At 39.9% G+C, this 15055-nt stretch overlaps 1 protein-coding gene across 19 annotated transcripts in view; it reads left to right on the top strand.

Moving 5' to 3' along the window:
• Window positions 1-15055, top strand: part of birc6 (baculoviral IAP repeat containing 6) — a 231106-nt gene that overhangs the window by 91110 nt on the left and 124941 nt on the right. For all 19 annotated transcript variants that reach the window (XM_022672703.2, XM_022672707.2, XM_022672695.2 and 16 more), the window contains exons 59-61: window positions 1468-1599; window positions 2137-2298; window positions 4182-4355. In XM_022672703.2, the coding sequence (XP_022528424.2) occupies window positions 1468-1599; window positions 2137-2298; window positions 4182-4355 (468 nt within the window). The remainder of the gene's footprint in view (window positions 1-1467; window positions 1600-2136; window positions 2299-4181; window positions 4356-15055) is intronic.

Here is a 15055-nt window from a genome sequence, read left to right on the forward strand (position 1 = left end):
TGGGGTGGTGGCGGGTGGGGGGGTGATGAATGGCCGGTCTCCTGAGACCTTGAAGGTGACAGATACAGCTCGATAGCCATATCAGTTCAGGAGGCACCGTGCTGGATGAATGTCGCCTATTGTAACCCATGGTCTCCTGTCCGGTCCTCTCACTGATGCTAATAGCACATTTATCTTTTCCCTGACCCCGTCTTATCTCTCCTTCCCATCGATTGAGAAACATTAGCTTCAGGAGCACCTACTCACTTCTTCATTTGTAACGTCCCTGTTTAATCGGAGAATATGCGATTGAATTGCAGGTTCTCTGATTGTCCAGGTCCTTCTTGGCTTATGGTTGCTTTTGATTTACTCATTGATTTTGCCACTACCGTATTTTTCACATTTATAAGGCCCACCAGATTATAAGGCGCACTTTCAATTAACTTATATTTTCTGGTGTATTTTCATACGTAAGGCACATTTTAGGAGACACTATAAGGAACTTCTAATTTAGCAGGTCTTGTCGCTTGGTGGTGGTGGGGGGCTAGGTAACTAAGTTAAGTAAAGCTAAGCTAAGTAAACAAAACTGTAATAAAAAGACGTTCTTTTAAAGGCAATCGAACGCCTAATGACATCACAACATAACTGATTTACCTAGCTAGCTATCTTTCTGACTCATAAGTCAGTGTTTACCCCTGGGGGCTTCTTTAAAGGCCCTGGCAGTTAACTGTAAATTTTGTACACTGGATATTTTACCAATGGGAAAAATAAAGGGGTAAAATTGGGGGTATTCTAAAACTTTTCAACCCTAGAATATTTTCGTGTGGTCCTGTAAGAAAAAGTGCTTCACATGAGCGAATAAGGATTTGTATGGAATACTGTATCTGTACAAGTCTCTTTACTTAGCTAAGCTATCCCTAGTAAACAAAACTGTAATAAAAAAAGACTTTCTTTTAAAGGCAGTCCAGCGCTGGATGTAAATCTACACAGATTTCTCTCTTGAAAACTCTTCATTTGGGTGATAAAAGCGAGTCCGTTTATTTAGAGTAAACTTAGAATCCCGAATTTCTCCAGCACTAAGGCTGGAGCATTAGCATTAGCGGATAACCGCTCCAGCAGTGCTAGCATGGGTTAGGAGCAGGCTACAGGCCGATAATACTACCCTCTAAACAGGAAAATAGCTAGTGCGGTTAGCAGATAATGCTAATGCTGCTCCAACAGTGCTAGCTGGGGTTAGGAGCAGACTACAGGCTGATAATACTCACCTCTGAAACTGGGAATAGTGAGCCTGGTTTACGGGTAGTGCTAATGCTACTCCAGCAGTGCTAGCCCGGGTTAGGAGCAGGCTAAACATAAATGTGGTTAAGGTTCAGTTTCTCCATTAATCACAATAGGAACTAAGGAAATAACTACCTTAAATTGCTTTGCTCCCTTTTCATATGTCGACAAAGAGAAAAAGCTACGATTATTTTCCTTTCTGTTCCTCAGACACGCCGAGCATCACGGCCAAGCTGCTGAATGAGCAGAAGGAGGACAAGGAGAAGAAGAACCACGAGGAAAAGGAGAAGATGAAGGCTGACAATGGTTTCCAGGACAACTACAGTGTGGTGGTGGCCTCAGGTGCTCATTAAGATCAGTCTCTTCATTAGCCTGCAGCTTTGATCTGCCATCTTCTTCAGTCTTCAGTGTCAGTACTGTGTCCGTTGGCGCAGTGTTAGATTCTGACATTAATGACTGATTGGAATCTGTACAATTTATTTTAGGGTATAATTTACATGTTTTTTTGTTATAATTCTGTTTTCTCTAGGGAATTATAAAGTGTAAATCTACTGACATGGCAACACAACTGATCGACATAGCTAGCTTTCTACCTGACTCATTACATAGTGTTTACCACTGGGGGCTTCTTTAAAGGCCCTGGCAGTAAATGCTGTACACTGGATTTTGTATCATTTCTAGTTATTGATTAGACCTTAAGAGCTTCAATGGGAAAAGTAAAAGGGTAAAATTGGGGGTATCTAAAACTTTTGATCATTTAATATAAATTGCCATTTAAAACCCTGTAATCATTTCCTGCGTTCCTGTAAGAAAAAGTGCTTTACATGAGCGAATAGGGCTTTTCATGGGGAAATGTATGTTGGTGTTGGTGTTTTTTAGGTCTAAAGTCTCAGTCCAAGAGGGCCCTTTCCACCCCTCCTCGACCCCCGTCCCGGCGAGGCCGAGTGCTTAGTGATAAGTTGGCGTCGTCTTCAGGAGTCGATTCCTCAGCCAAAACCATCAGCGTGCCTGTCTTCCATCTCTACCACAAGCTACTGCCAGGTACTCTCTCTCTCACACACACACAAACACACACACACACATTTACGCATTTACACCAGTCCAATGGGTCTTTAACGCCACATTTAACCTGTTCAAACAACACAGCATAGACCGATAACATAAACTTACTGGCTAACCATCTAACCACTAACAGCACAGTACAGGCTAAAAATGGTAGCTAATAGGCTAACAAACTAACCAATAACAGCACAGCATAGACTGATACATTAGCTAACAGGCGAACCGCTAACAGCACAGCACAGACTGATGATGCTAGCTAACAAGCACACCACAGGCTGATAATGTTAGCTAACAGGCTAACAAGCTGACCACTAACAGTACAGCACAGGCTGATAATGTTAGCTAACAGGCTGATTGCTAACAGCACAGCATAAGCTAAAAATCTTAGCTAACAAGCTGAGCACTAATAGCACAGCACAGGCTGATAATGTTAGCTAACAGGCTAACAAGCTGACCACTAACAGCACAGCACAGGCTGATAATGTTAGCTAACAGGCTGAGCAATAAAAGCACAGCATACGCTATAAATGTTAGCTAACAGTCTGAGCACTAATAGCACAGCACAGGCTGATAATGTTAGCTAACAGGCTAACAAGCTGACCACTAATAGCACAGCACAGGCTGATAATGTTAGCTAACAGGCTGATCGCTAACAGCTCAGCATAAGCTAAAAATCTAAGCTAACAGGCTGAGCACTAATAGCACAGCACAAGCTGATAATGTTAGCTAACAGGCTAAGCAATAAAAGCACAGCATACGCTAAAAATGTTAGCTAACAGGCTGTGCACTAACAGCACAGCATAAGCTGATAATGTTAGCTTACAGGCCAATAGCCTAACCACTAACAGCAGAGCACAGGCTAATAATGTTAGCTAACAGGCTAACAGGCTGACCACTAACAGAACAGCACAGGCTAATAATGTTAGCTAACAGGCTGACCACTAACAGCACAGCACAGGCTAATAATGTTAGCTAACAGGCTGACCACTAACAGCACAGCATAAGCTAAAAATGTTAGCTAACAGGCTGAGCACGAACAGCAGAGCACAGACTGATAACGTTAGCTAACAGGAAAACCGCCAACACCACATACTGTTAGCATTAGTTAGCAGACTAACAAGCTAGCTGCTAATAGCACAGCATGGACAGATAACGTTAGCTATGATGAGTGAATGATCTCCAGAGACTCCGATCTTAAATGCACAACTTAAACTTAAACATATTGGCGAGACACAGAGCAGTTGGTTTCTGAGCGCAAATGTAATTCCTTAAAGCTAAATGTAATATATTAAAGAAAACCCAGATAAGTGCACTGTATGTTTCATTGTTTCACTAAGATGATAAGACACTGGCAAAAGCTCTTTTATAAGGTTTTTTATATAGATACACACTCTCCATCTCCGTATGTGCCACATTTCTGTGCATCACAAACTCTAGTCATAAACATCTATCTAATTAACACACTCCTATTAGTGGCTGTTATGTTGCAGATATTTCTCCATTGTTCTTTGACCCTGTGCCCCTGTACTCCCTCACTTTCTGTCTGTCTTCCATACTGATTAACTGGGCTTTTGTTGAAGGGCTTTTCGCAGGTCAGTCCTGCATCTGTTCTGCTTTAGTGAGGCGAGACCCAGAGTGGCCAAAGCTCTCTCTGCATTCATTCACACGGCTCGCTCTTTGCACTGAATGGCAATTCCGTGCCAAAAATCAGTGCCTGAAGAGATGTGACCCCTAGTTCTGCCAGATGCCTCTGTTTATTGCCTGTTCAGAGCTTTCTAAGAAATCGTGAGATTTTACACCTGCACTAAAATAAAAAAAAATAAAAAAAAGGACTATTTGACCCCTTTCTTCTCTGCTCCCAGGTCAGCCGTTGCCCGCGGAGATGACTTTGGCCCAGCTGCTGACCTTGCTGTATGAGCGCAAGCTTCCTCAGGGCTACCGCTCCATCGACCTCACTGTCAAACTGGGTTCCAAGGTGATCTCTGACTCGGGCCTTTCCAAGACGGACTCCTTCAAAAGACTACGAACTGAGAAAGGTATGACCTCCTGATCACACAGGGCCATCATAATCCTCCCTTTTGTCTCTCCAATCAAAAGCTCTTCCACACAAATCTCTCCACCGCTCCACCTCCCTGGTGTCTGCATATTCCTTCCCCTCCTTTTTCTCTTCCTCTCCTTCTTTCCATGTCGACAGAAATTGCTTTTCCTCTTCAATAGCCTCCCATTTATCCTCCAGACTGGTCGGGTGGTTTACAGAGATTGAGACTGCAGCGTAAGCCGCCTAAACTGCGGCGGAACACACACAGACACACATCATCGCGGTGTTTATATTGGTTTTGTCACAAACAAATTGCCGTCTTTCTTCCCCTAAAAGCGCACCTCTTTGTCCTGCCCGCCGGGGCGGTTTATGTGCATTAGATGGCGGTCGTCATAATACAGAATCGACTTTGCCTCTGTTTATGGAGGAAACCAGTATGATTCATTCTGTGCCGAATGTGGACCGAGTGAACGACAGGAATGGTCCTGCACTTCTCAAATCGCTGCTTCCCACCCATAGCCCGGAATAATGGAGCTATTTCTGACTTATTTTTTTCCACCTAAATCACCAAATCACCTCAAACCTGCCTTACCGCAGAGAAAAATGCATGCAGGGTGGTAGGGCTGCAGGATATATAGTTTAAGCATCGTCATCGCTAAGTGCGCATGCTCTATAGTCACATAGCTGGATGTGCAATGTCAATTAAGGTAATTAAATCAAACCATAAATCATGTTCAGCGGTGGAAAAAAAGTAAAATTACCCTTCTAAAAATCTACTCGAGTAAAAGTAAAAAAGTACTCAATTTAAAATATTATTTGAGTAAAAGTTACATAGTTACTTTTAATTATTTGATGTAAAAAATTACAACAAATCATAAATTAAATTGTTTTTAATTAAATATTATTCCACATAATAATGTGGACCTTTCAGGCAGTATTTGTTCAGACCACCCCATTAAAACATTTTCAAGAACAAGTGGTATAGGTTTCTATGATCCATTTTCTTCTTTACTGTTAAAAAGTTAAAAGGTTATGGTCATTTATGTGACTATAAACCATATTTTAATAGTTTTACAGTTCATTATTATTTTTTAACTTGCCATTGCTGTGCTTTAACTGTTATTTACATGTTTTTTTTTTTTTTTTTACATTTAAGCAGATTGTTTAATGATAAAAATACTCACCACCACATGCTTTCTCAGGTTTGATGTGGAAGTTTTGAAAGCTGACAGCTCTGTCCAGTGGGGCACATTTTACATTGCATGAGAACGTTATTACCTCGTTATTTTACGCGCGAGTATCCGTTCCAATTTTTTATTTTTTATTTTATTCAGACAATTGTTTTTTTTTCCCCCAGCCCTTTATTTTTTGTACTCAGTAATTGGGAGTTGTCCAATGTAGCAAAGTAAATTACTTCTGTCAAAATGTACTTGAGTAAAAGTAAAATTTAAAAATTACGAATTACTCATAAAATCTACTCAATTACAATAACTTGAGTAAATGTAATTCATTACTTTCCACCTCTGATCATGTTGCATTGTTTTGAGTCTTGACACAAAAAGTAGATACACAGCGCTGTCTCTGTGTCTGTGTGAGTGACAGGCGGCTGCTGCTGCCTGAGAAGCATGAGGGGGAGGGGGAGCACAAAGGGAGGGGTAGGAGTAAACACAAGGTAACCGCATGTCCTCTGTACACATGGTTGGGCATGTGCTTGTAAACGCACACGTCAAAAGCTGTGCACTTCAGTTCGGCACAGTTTTGAGCAGATTTTTTTCAGTTACAGCTGAATTCACGATTTTAATCCCAGAAAAACTAACGCTTTTATTTACCTTCTAAAAAGCCATTTAAATGCCTGAACAAAGGGCTAATTACTGTTGTTCTGCTGTTTTCCTCGAGTTTTGGTGCTTGGTGCTCTTGATCAGCTCTTGATCGGTCCAGACTCAAGACAGCGTGCGAGTGGGGGGCGGGGCTGGTGATGTCATGGGCCCTGCATTGTTTAATATCACGATATAGTCAAAACTAAAAAGAACATGTGCAATGTAAGATGTTATGTTTTTCAATATCGGTCAGCCGTAATGTGTAATACCTGTAGAGGTGTACCTGTTCACATTACAGAAAAACATGATGTTTAGAGCCTCTAACAATCCACTGATCAGAAGGCTCAATGCTAGATGGCAGTTGTTGAGTTTTTTTCCTTTATGTTCTTTCCTTGAGTTTCTATGAATAAGTTTTAGTGGTGTAAAAATGTAGTCTAAACAATCTAAAAAATGATTATAATCTAATGTACAAAATTAGAAAGCAGAACATAAACAAAGCAGGACACTGATTCGCTACATATGATGTAATTAGGCCATAAGAATGACAAATTGTTAGAAGTGCACAGATCATGAATTTTTATGGCTAGTCCTGATTTCATTAAAGTTAGCAGATGGCAGAGAGCGCTTTTTTTTGTTTAAATATACTCTAAAGCTTGCATTAATGAAGGCTAAAAGAAGCCATAGAAGACAAAAGAAGACATGCTCTAGCAGTAGATAACACTCATAAAAGTTTAAATATTATTATTTTTTTATTATTCTAACATAACATTATTGTATAAAAAATATAGTTATAGGAATAGAAAACCTGGATTCCATTTCCAGGCAGTTGCTAGACTATTGCTGGTTGCCATGGTATCTCTGGTGAATGCTATGGTGGTGCTAAGGGTTTGTTATGTTTTTTCTGTGGTTTCCTAGGTGAATGCTATGATGTTGCTGTGTTTTTTCTGTGGTTTCCTATGGTGTTCCTATTATTGCTTTAAATTCCTGGCTCTGCGGTTTTGTTAGGTACTTTATAAGTGGTTGTTTTGGTATTTCAGATGATTGCTGTGGTGTTGTCAAGGGCTTGCTAGGTGGTTGCTATGGTAATGCTACTCTAGATTACTAGAAACTAGTCATGCACAAACAGATGTGGTGTACAAGCTGTTTTTGAACCCTTTCAGGTGGTACTTTTCACGAAAATGCACTTGGAACAGGCATACCTGTTCATTATATACAGCTCTGGACCACCTTAAAAGGATGAGTTTCTTTAATTTTACCAAAAAAAAAAACCCTCTTGAATATAATCAAGAGGAAGATGGATGATCACAAGCCATCAAACCAAGCTGAACTACTTGAATGTGTGCACCAGGAGTAAAGGCATAAAGTTATCCAAAAGCAGTGTGTAAGACTGGTGGAGGAGATCATGCCAGGATGCATGAGAACTGTGATTAAAAAACAGGGTTATTCCACCAAATATGGATTTCTGAACTCTTAAAACTTTATGAATATAAACTTGTATTCTTTGCATCATTTGAGGTCTGAAAGCTCTGCATCTTTTTCTTTATTTTCGGCATTTCTCATTTTCTGCAGTAAACACTCTAAATTACGTATTTTTTATTTGGAATTTGGGAGAAATGTCCGTAGTTTACAGAATAAAAGAACAATGTTCATTTTACTCAAACATATACCTATAAATAGCAAAATCAGATAAACTGATTCAGAAACTGAAGAGGTCTGTTAGTTTTTTCCAGATAGATTTTGTACAATGCTTTAGTCCAGTCAAGTTGGCTCAGTTTCTTATGCGTAACTCCTGTATGTAACTATTTGTGATGTTTGTGTCCATAGGGCTGAAGTGTGTAAAATTAGCACCTTATACTGGCCTTGCCAAGGCCATCAAACCCTTCAACCCCAGGTTACAGGATCCAAATATAGGCTGCTTTGATTGAATTTGCCCTACCCTTGTTTTCTCCTTTGTGTGTATGCATAAGAGAGACGAACACACACACTCAAACTGTGCTGGTCTTGCATATTCACCCCGGTCTGTGTCCCACATCTCACCTGTGACTAGCTAATGACACCATGTCACGGTTAACCTCCTGGAGTCACTCACACACTCTGCCTGAGGCCACTGCTGGACTCCACGACTTTTAAAGGCATTTCGGGTCAGCGGAAGAGAAAGGGAGAGAAATGCGTCACTTACTTCAAAGTGCTGTCTGCCTCCTGCGTGTATAAACTGAATACATTGATGAGCTCCTCAGCAGATCTTTCATTTCTGCTTGGAGACTTTCAGCTGATTGCTAACGCGCACGGCTTTGTTCCATTGGCCTACATAGGTATATTTCATCTTTCTTTCTTTTACTCTTTTCCTTCTCTTCTGCTTCCGCGCTCTCTCTTACCCACCCGAGTTTATTTATTCCCTCCTTCTCATACCCTCCATTTAAACTAGTATGTGACAAAGTGGCAAGCAGCCAGTCCTGTCCTATGGGAGGGCGCAAATTGTACGTTCAGTTTGGCAGCAAAATTGAATCATGATGCACTAAAGCGACATTCTAAACTGATTGGTGCACCGTGAAACTTGAGCATAAAACTACCGTATATTTCGGACTATAAGGCACACTTAAAAACTTAATTTTATTTTTCCCCGAAAAATCGTCAGTGCTCCTTATAATCCGGTGCGCCTTATGTATGAATTTTACCAGTCAGGTATTATAAGGAGCAGTAAAGCCACTCTGCAAAACTGCAGCGTTATAAAGGGTACGTTTTCAGTTTTTTCAAGTTTTTCCCAGCGCTAAGGCTGGGTGCAGCAGCATTAGCATCAGCCGCTAACCTCAGCGCTAGCTATTTCGCTGTTCAGAGGCAAGTATATTGGACTGTAGTCCTCGTGTATTGCCTTGCTAAAACAAGCTACGTGAAACGAACCCAGCGCTCATTTGACTTTAAAAGAAAATGTTTTTATAAGAATTGCAGTCTTGTTCATTTATGCGCTTTTCCTATTAGAAGGGAAACATGGCAACACCCTAGCTCACTCTGATCTAGACATCCTTACTAGTGTCGCATAATGTGCCTTATAATTAAAAAGACCAGAAGACTGACATTCCTTGATAACTCGGCGTGCCTTAAACTCATTTTCAAATGTTAATTTTAAAATGCTTGTTTTATAATTATAATTTAGTTATGTTAAGAAATTATAACATACACAGCACAGCACTTTCAGCACATGAGACTGTTCCATGAGGAGTCGTTTTTTTAAGAGGACAGATCTACAGAGAACCTGTTCTACCTCGACTGCAGCCTAGATTTGAAACTTGATCCAAGGTTCAGACTTCAGTTTTGGTTTTCAGGTGTAAAAGATATACAGCTCTGGAAAAAAATTAAGAGACCACTTCAGTTTCTGAATCAGTTTCTCTGATTTTGCTATTTTTTTTATTTATTTTTTTTATTTTGTTTTTTTTTTTATTGGAGAAGTCCATCAAAGAGAACCAGATAATACAAAAACTTTCATTATGCTCTCAGTGTCCATACATCTCGAACAATTGACAATGTTGTACAAAATAAAATAACAAAGGTAATTCTATTTAACAATGTAATCTGACATCCCTAGGATGGAAATCACCATTTTTTAATCTATTTATTTATTTATTTATTTTAAGGCAAATAACTATTTACAATAAAAGTGGGGAAGTTTCAGTACAAAGAAAAGAAAGATCCAAGTCAGAGGTCATAGGGTCTACAAAAAATCAGGTCGTTGGGGTCTTATATAAACTAGCCATTTAGACCAGATCCGATTGAATTGATCAATTTGGATTCTTAATGAATAAGTAAGTTTTTCCAATATAAAAATGTCATAAACAACATCATACCACTCTTGAATTTGAGGAGGCTTAGTAGATAACCACTTCCGTGTGATTACCTTTTTACTTGCAGCAAGCAGGATGCTCAGTAATTTTGTATCATTTGAACACATGTCCAAAGAGAGATGCCCCAGGCAAAATCAAAGGGTATATTTAACTGAAATATAGTACAGACAGCCTGATAAATAGCCCTCCAATATCCAGACAATACAGTACAATCCCAAAAAATATGAAAATGACCTGCACCGTCTGACACCTGATGTAATAGTTGACCAAATAAACTTAAGATTTCCTTTCTCATGCACTTGTGGGTCGGCCTGTTTAATTAATTTATTAAAATAGGTTCGTACTTGAAGACATCTATAAAAATCCTTCTGTTCCAATCCATATTTTTCTTTTAAAGACTGAAATGATTGAAATACTCCCTTTTGTAAAAAAGTAATGTATGTTGTTAGACCCCTCTTAGCCCACATTTTAAAGCCACTATCCACTTTATTGGGGGAGAAGTCACTGTCATGGGCACACCATCTCAACAATTTCATAGAACCCTGTGTATCACTTAGAGTAATTATCCTTTCCCAAATCTTCAAAGTTAAGCCAATCCAGGGATTCTCTGTATCCAAAAGTTGTTTCATTAATACTCTATCGGCTATCATAGCTTCCCATGGAAAATTGGGTGCCATTGCATTTTCAATTTCTTTCCATCTTGCTGCATAATAGTTATCGCACCAACATATTAAAGGCCTTAGCTGAGAAGCATAAAAATAATCTCGGAGGCAGGGGAGGGCGACACCTCCCTTCTCTTTTCCCAGCTGTAATGTGGTATATTTTATTCGAGGTTTCCTTCCCTGCCAAACAAATCGAGAAATCCATTTATCCCATTCTCTAAATTGTTGATCAGATATATCTATTGGTAGGCTCTGGAAAAGATAAAGTAATCGAGGTAGTATATTCATTTTGACTGTCTCTACTCTCTTAATTAGAGTAAGGCATGGAATTAAATTCCATCTTGGCAAATCTGCTTTTATTTTAACATTTAAGGGACCGTAATTTGCTTGAAGCAGCTCAGACAAATCCTTTGGTAAAACTACTCCTAAATACCTTATATTATTTGCCTGCCATTTAAATGGATATGTGTCACATAGAGTTTTTGGTGGGACATAGTTAATTGAAATCACCTGAGTTTTTAGTATATTAAGTTTATATCCAGAAAGAAGCCCGAATTCTTCCAGCATAGTCATCAGTCTCCCAAACGAATGAGTGGGCTGCCCTAAGTCCCTTATCGCGACCGCCCCGTCTGGACGGTGGTCTGCTTGGGTGCCAGGTCAAACGCCGAACCTGGTCCAGAAGCCTGTCAGGCTGAGAGATCACAGTTACAGGTAGTCCCCGGTTTGCCATGTCTCGTGTCGCCTCCTCCACTGACTCGTAGATTACTGTCCCTTTGTCATAGAATACCTTCAGCTTTGCTGGATACAGAGTCCGAAACTTTATGTTGTTATCTTTCAGAGCTCGTCGTGCTTCTGCGAATTCTCGTCGTTTGATGAGAATTCCGGATGCGTAGTCATGATCCAGACTTATTTTGCTGTTGTTCCACACAAAGCCTCTCCTTTGCCATGCCAGTTTTAGGATGTTTTCCTTCGTTCTGTAGCTAAGAAATCTGGCCACCAGTGATCTCGGCGGAGCCCCCGGGGGGGGTCGCGGACCCAGAGCGCGGTGAGCTCGCTCAAGCTGAATATCAGTGGAGGGTGGTATTTCGAGGTTCTCTCTGAGCAACTTTTCAACAAAAGTAATCACAGAGTCTGCCTCCCCCTCTGCTCCTTCTGGAACGCCATATATCCTCACGTTTTCACGTCTTGAACGGCTCTCCTGGTCCATTAGCCTCCCCTGTAGCTGCGCCTGAAGTTTTAGCATCTCAGCCAGGACATCCTCCGTGACTTGTATTCTTTCTGTAAGATTCGTGTTTCTGCCTCATCCATCCTAGAATTCACTTTCGAAATCTCTCCTTTAATAGATTCGAGCTGGGATCTGCAGTCTTGTCGAAAATCCCGTATTTCTCTAAGAATCAGCTCCAGATTAGCTCCTTCTGCCGTTTCTTCTGCTCGTCCACCATCTTGGCCTGTAGCGTTAGCAAGAGAAGTGCTATCGCCAGGCTCGGCTTCATCCTTGCGCTTTTCTGGATATTGGGTCGATTTTTTACCCTTAAGCCTAGTCGCCATTCCTGCCCCGTCTTCCATGCAAAGGTAATATCCACTTTTTAATAGTAACTTTCAAGTTCTGGGGTGTTTTTTCGCTCTTTTAGTCGGGAGACAAGTTCTTATGCCACCATCTAGCTGGTGACGTAACCGGAACCCCTGATTTTGCTATTTATAGGTACATGTTTGAGTAAAATGAACATTGTTTTTTTATTCTATAAACTACAGACAACATTTCTCCTAAATTCCAAATAAAAATATTCTTATTTAGAGCATTTATTTGCAGAAAATGAGAAATGGCTGAAAAAACTAAAAAAAAAATGCAGAGCTATGAGACCTCAAATAATGCAAAGAAAACAAGTATTAAAAATTAATAACCCTAGTTTTTAATCACAGTTTTTATGCATCTTGGCAAGTTCTCCTCCACTGCTTTTGGATAACTATATGCTTTTACTCCTGGTGCAAAAAAATCAAGCAGTTCAGCTTGGTTTGATGACTTGTGATCATCCATCTTCATCTTGATTGATTAATATTCTAGAGGTTTTAAATTTGGTAAAATCAAAGAAACTCTTTTTTTTTTTTCGTGATATATACTGGCTACAGTTTGAACCCCATTACTAAATTGCTAAATTTCCTTCGGGATCAATAAAGTATCTATCTATCTATCATCTACTAATTCAAGCTCCATGCACAAAAACTCAAGCCCCTGTCTTCACTGTACAGTTATTGATGCTTTCTGCTCCTGTGAGCCTCCCCTGTCAGCCCTCCACTGCTATTACACACACACACACACACACACACACTCAGAGCCGAACCCCTCCCCTTGGCTAACTGACAGCCCTCAGCTGCCTCTCATCCTGGCAGGGGAACCCCCCCTGAGAATCCAGATCCTCTCTGCAGGCTCTGCTCTTTCATCCCGCACCCCTCTGTTAAACACATAAAAAGAGGCTCACTAGCTCCTGGGTAATTCTCTCATCCACCCATGTGATCTGTCCATCTTTCCTCAGAGGCTACGGGCTTTCCAGTGTCGCTTCACACCCTCCGCGCTGGAGCCTTTCATCACTGCTTACTCTACTCCTAACCAAGTTCTTCCCTCAGCATGGATCTCCATGCTTTAAAACTCTGGAGGAAAGTTCTTTTGGTTTGATTTTTTTTTCCTCTATCTGCCCTTGATGCATCATCAGCATCAGCATCAGTGTTGGGTTGAGTTTCAGCTCAACGCTGAAGAGATATGAAATTAGACTTTGCTGTGTGATTTATTTGCTGATTGAGATTTCTTTTGTTCGATCTGCAATCAGTAAGATCTTGGAGAGTAAAGAGCATAAAGGGGCGAGCAGATGACTTTTCAAACAGATTTTACTCTTTTAAGCAATTCTGAGAACGGAAAGTAACCCGTACTTGAGGATCTGCTGTCTCAGAATTCTTGGCTACTCGTATTTGGGACCAGGTTTTCTGGGATCTGTTTGGTTGGAGGACTTAATGATGTAGGGAGCCGCTGATGTATTAGCTACACTTTTGCATCAAATCTGTGCTGCAACATCCCTGGGTCTTTATACAGCTCTGGAAAGAAATGAAGAGACCACTTCCTGTTTCTGAATCAGTTTCTCTGATTTTGCTATTTATAGGTATATGTTTGAGTAAAATTATTTTTGTTGTTTTATTCTATAAACTATTAACAACATTTCTCCCAAATTCCAAACAACAAATCATTTTTGTCATTAAGAGCATTTTTTTGCAGAAAATGAGAAATGACTAAAATAACAAAAAAGATGCAGAACTTTCAGAAATCAATATTTGGTGAAATAACCCTGGTTTTTAGTTACAGGTTTCATCCATCTTGGCATGTTCTCCTCCACCAGTCTTACACACTGCTTTTGGATAACTTTATGCCACTATATGATGGTTTGTGATCATCCATCTTCCTCTTGATTATATTTCAGAGATTTTTAATTTGGTAAAATCAAAGAAACTCATCATTTTTAAGTGCTCTCATTTTTTTTTCCAGAGCTGTATTTACTGTTGTGTGATTGGCTGAAACAGTCTTTTGGTTTGTGGATGACACACTTGCTCTTTTGTCACCTTCTTTTGGCATTCACAGAGTGTTGTCTGTGCTAAGTTGGCAAAAAACATCCCAAATTGCAATTCTTTGTTTATATCATTGTAAATCTTTAAAAGAAAATAATAATTGAAATAAATAATTAAAAATAATTTATTGCAAGTATGTCAGTAGCATATGATTGTCTTTAAATGATAATATAGTTTTTTGCAATTATTTCTTGGACAATGTATCGTCTCAAAAAAACAGCTGTTACAAACCGGTATGATTATTTATAATTTACAGTGTAGTCTATGCTGATGGAAAAAAAAATAAAAAAATAAAATAAACATTCCCATTCATTCAATGAAAATGAAGCCAAAATCTTCTGCCATGTTGGCAATCCTGAAACCAGAGTCTGCGCAGTAGAGACCAGAGGAGGAAGAAAGACTGTGGAGAGACAGAATACTCATTTAAATAACCCCGCCCCTAAGGGCTGCCTCCACAGAGCTATACACAATCTATGGTCCCACCCATACAGTCATTGCTCCCACCCCGGCTAGGTGTAACCCAGCCCTTTTACAATAACCACACCTTTTTGAATAGAGCTGAATAAAGATTTAAAAAACGAATTCTGTAGGATTACAGTATATTGGAAAAAAACATGTTTAAAAGTTTTGCCATTGAAACCTATGGGGATGGGTGGGGTTACACAGCTTTCTGAAACTGAACAGCAGGGGGCGCCCGACCTGTGGTGGCTTCACTTTTGAGAGACGATTCTCTGTCCAGCTATACACAATCTATGGTTTCGACAGAAAAAAAAC

Source organism: Astyanax mexicanus, chromosome 14 (genome assembly GCF_023375975.1).
Source record: "Astyanax mexicanus isolate ESR-SI-001 chromosome 14, AstMex3_surface, whole genome shotgun sequence".
NCBI classification, from domain to species: domain Eukaryota; kingdom Metazoa; phylum Chordata; class Actinopteri; order Characiformes; family Acestrorhamphidae; genus Astyanax; species Astyanax mexicanus.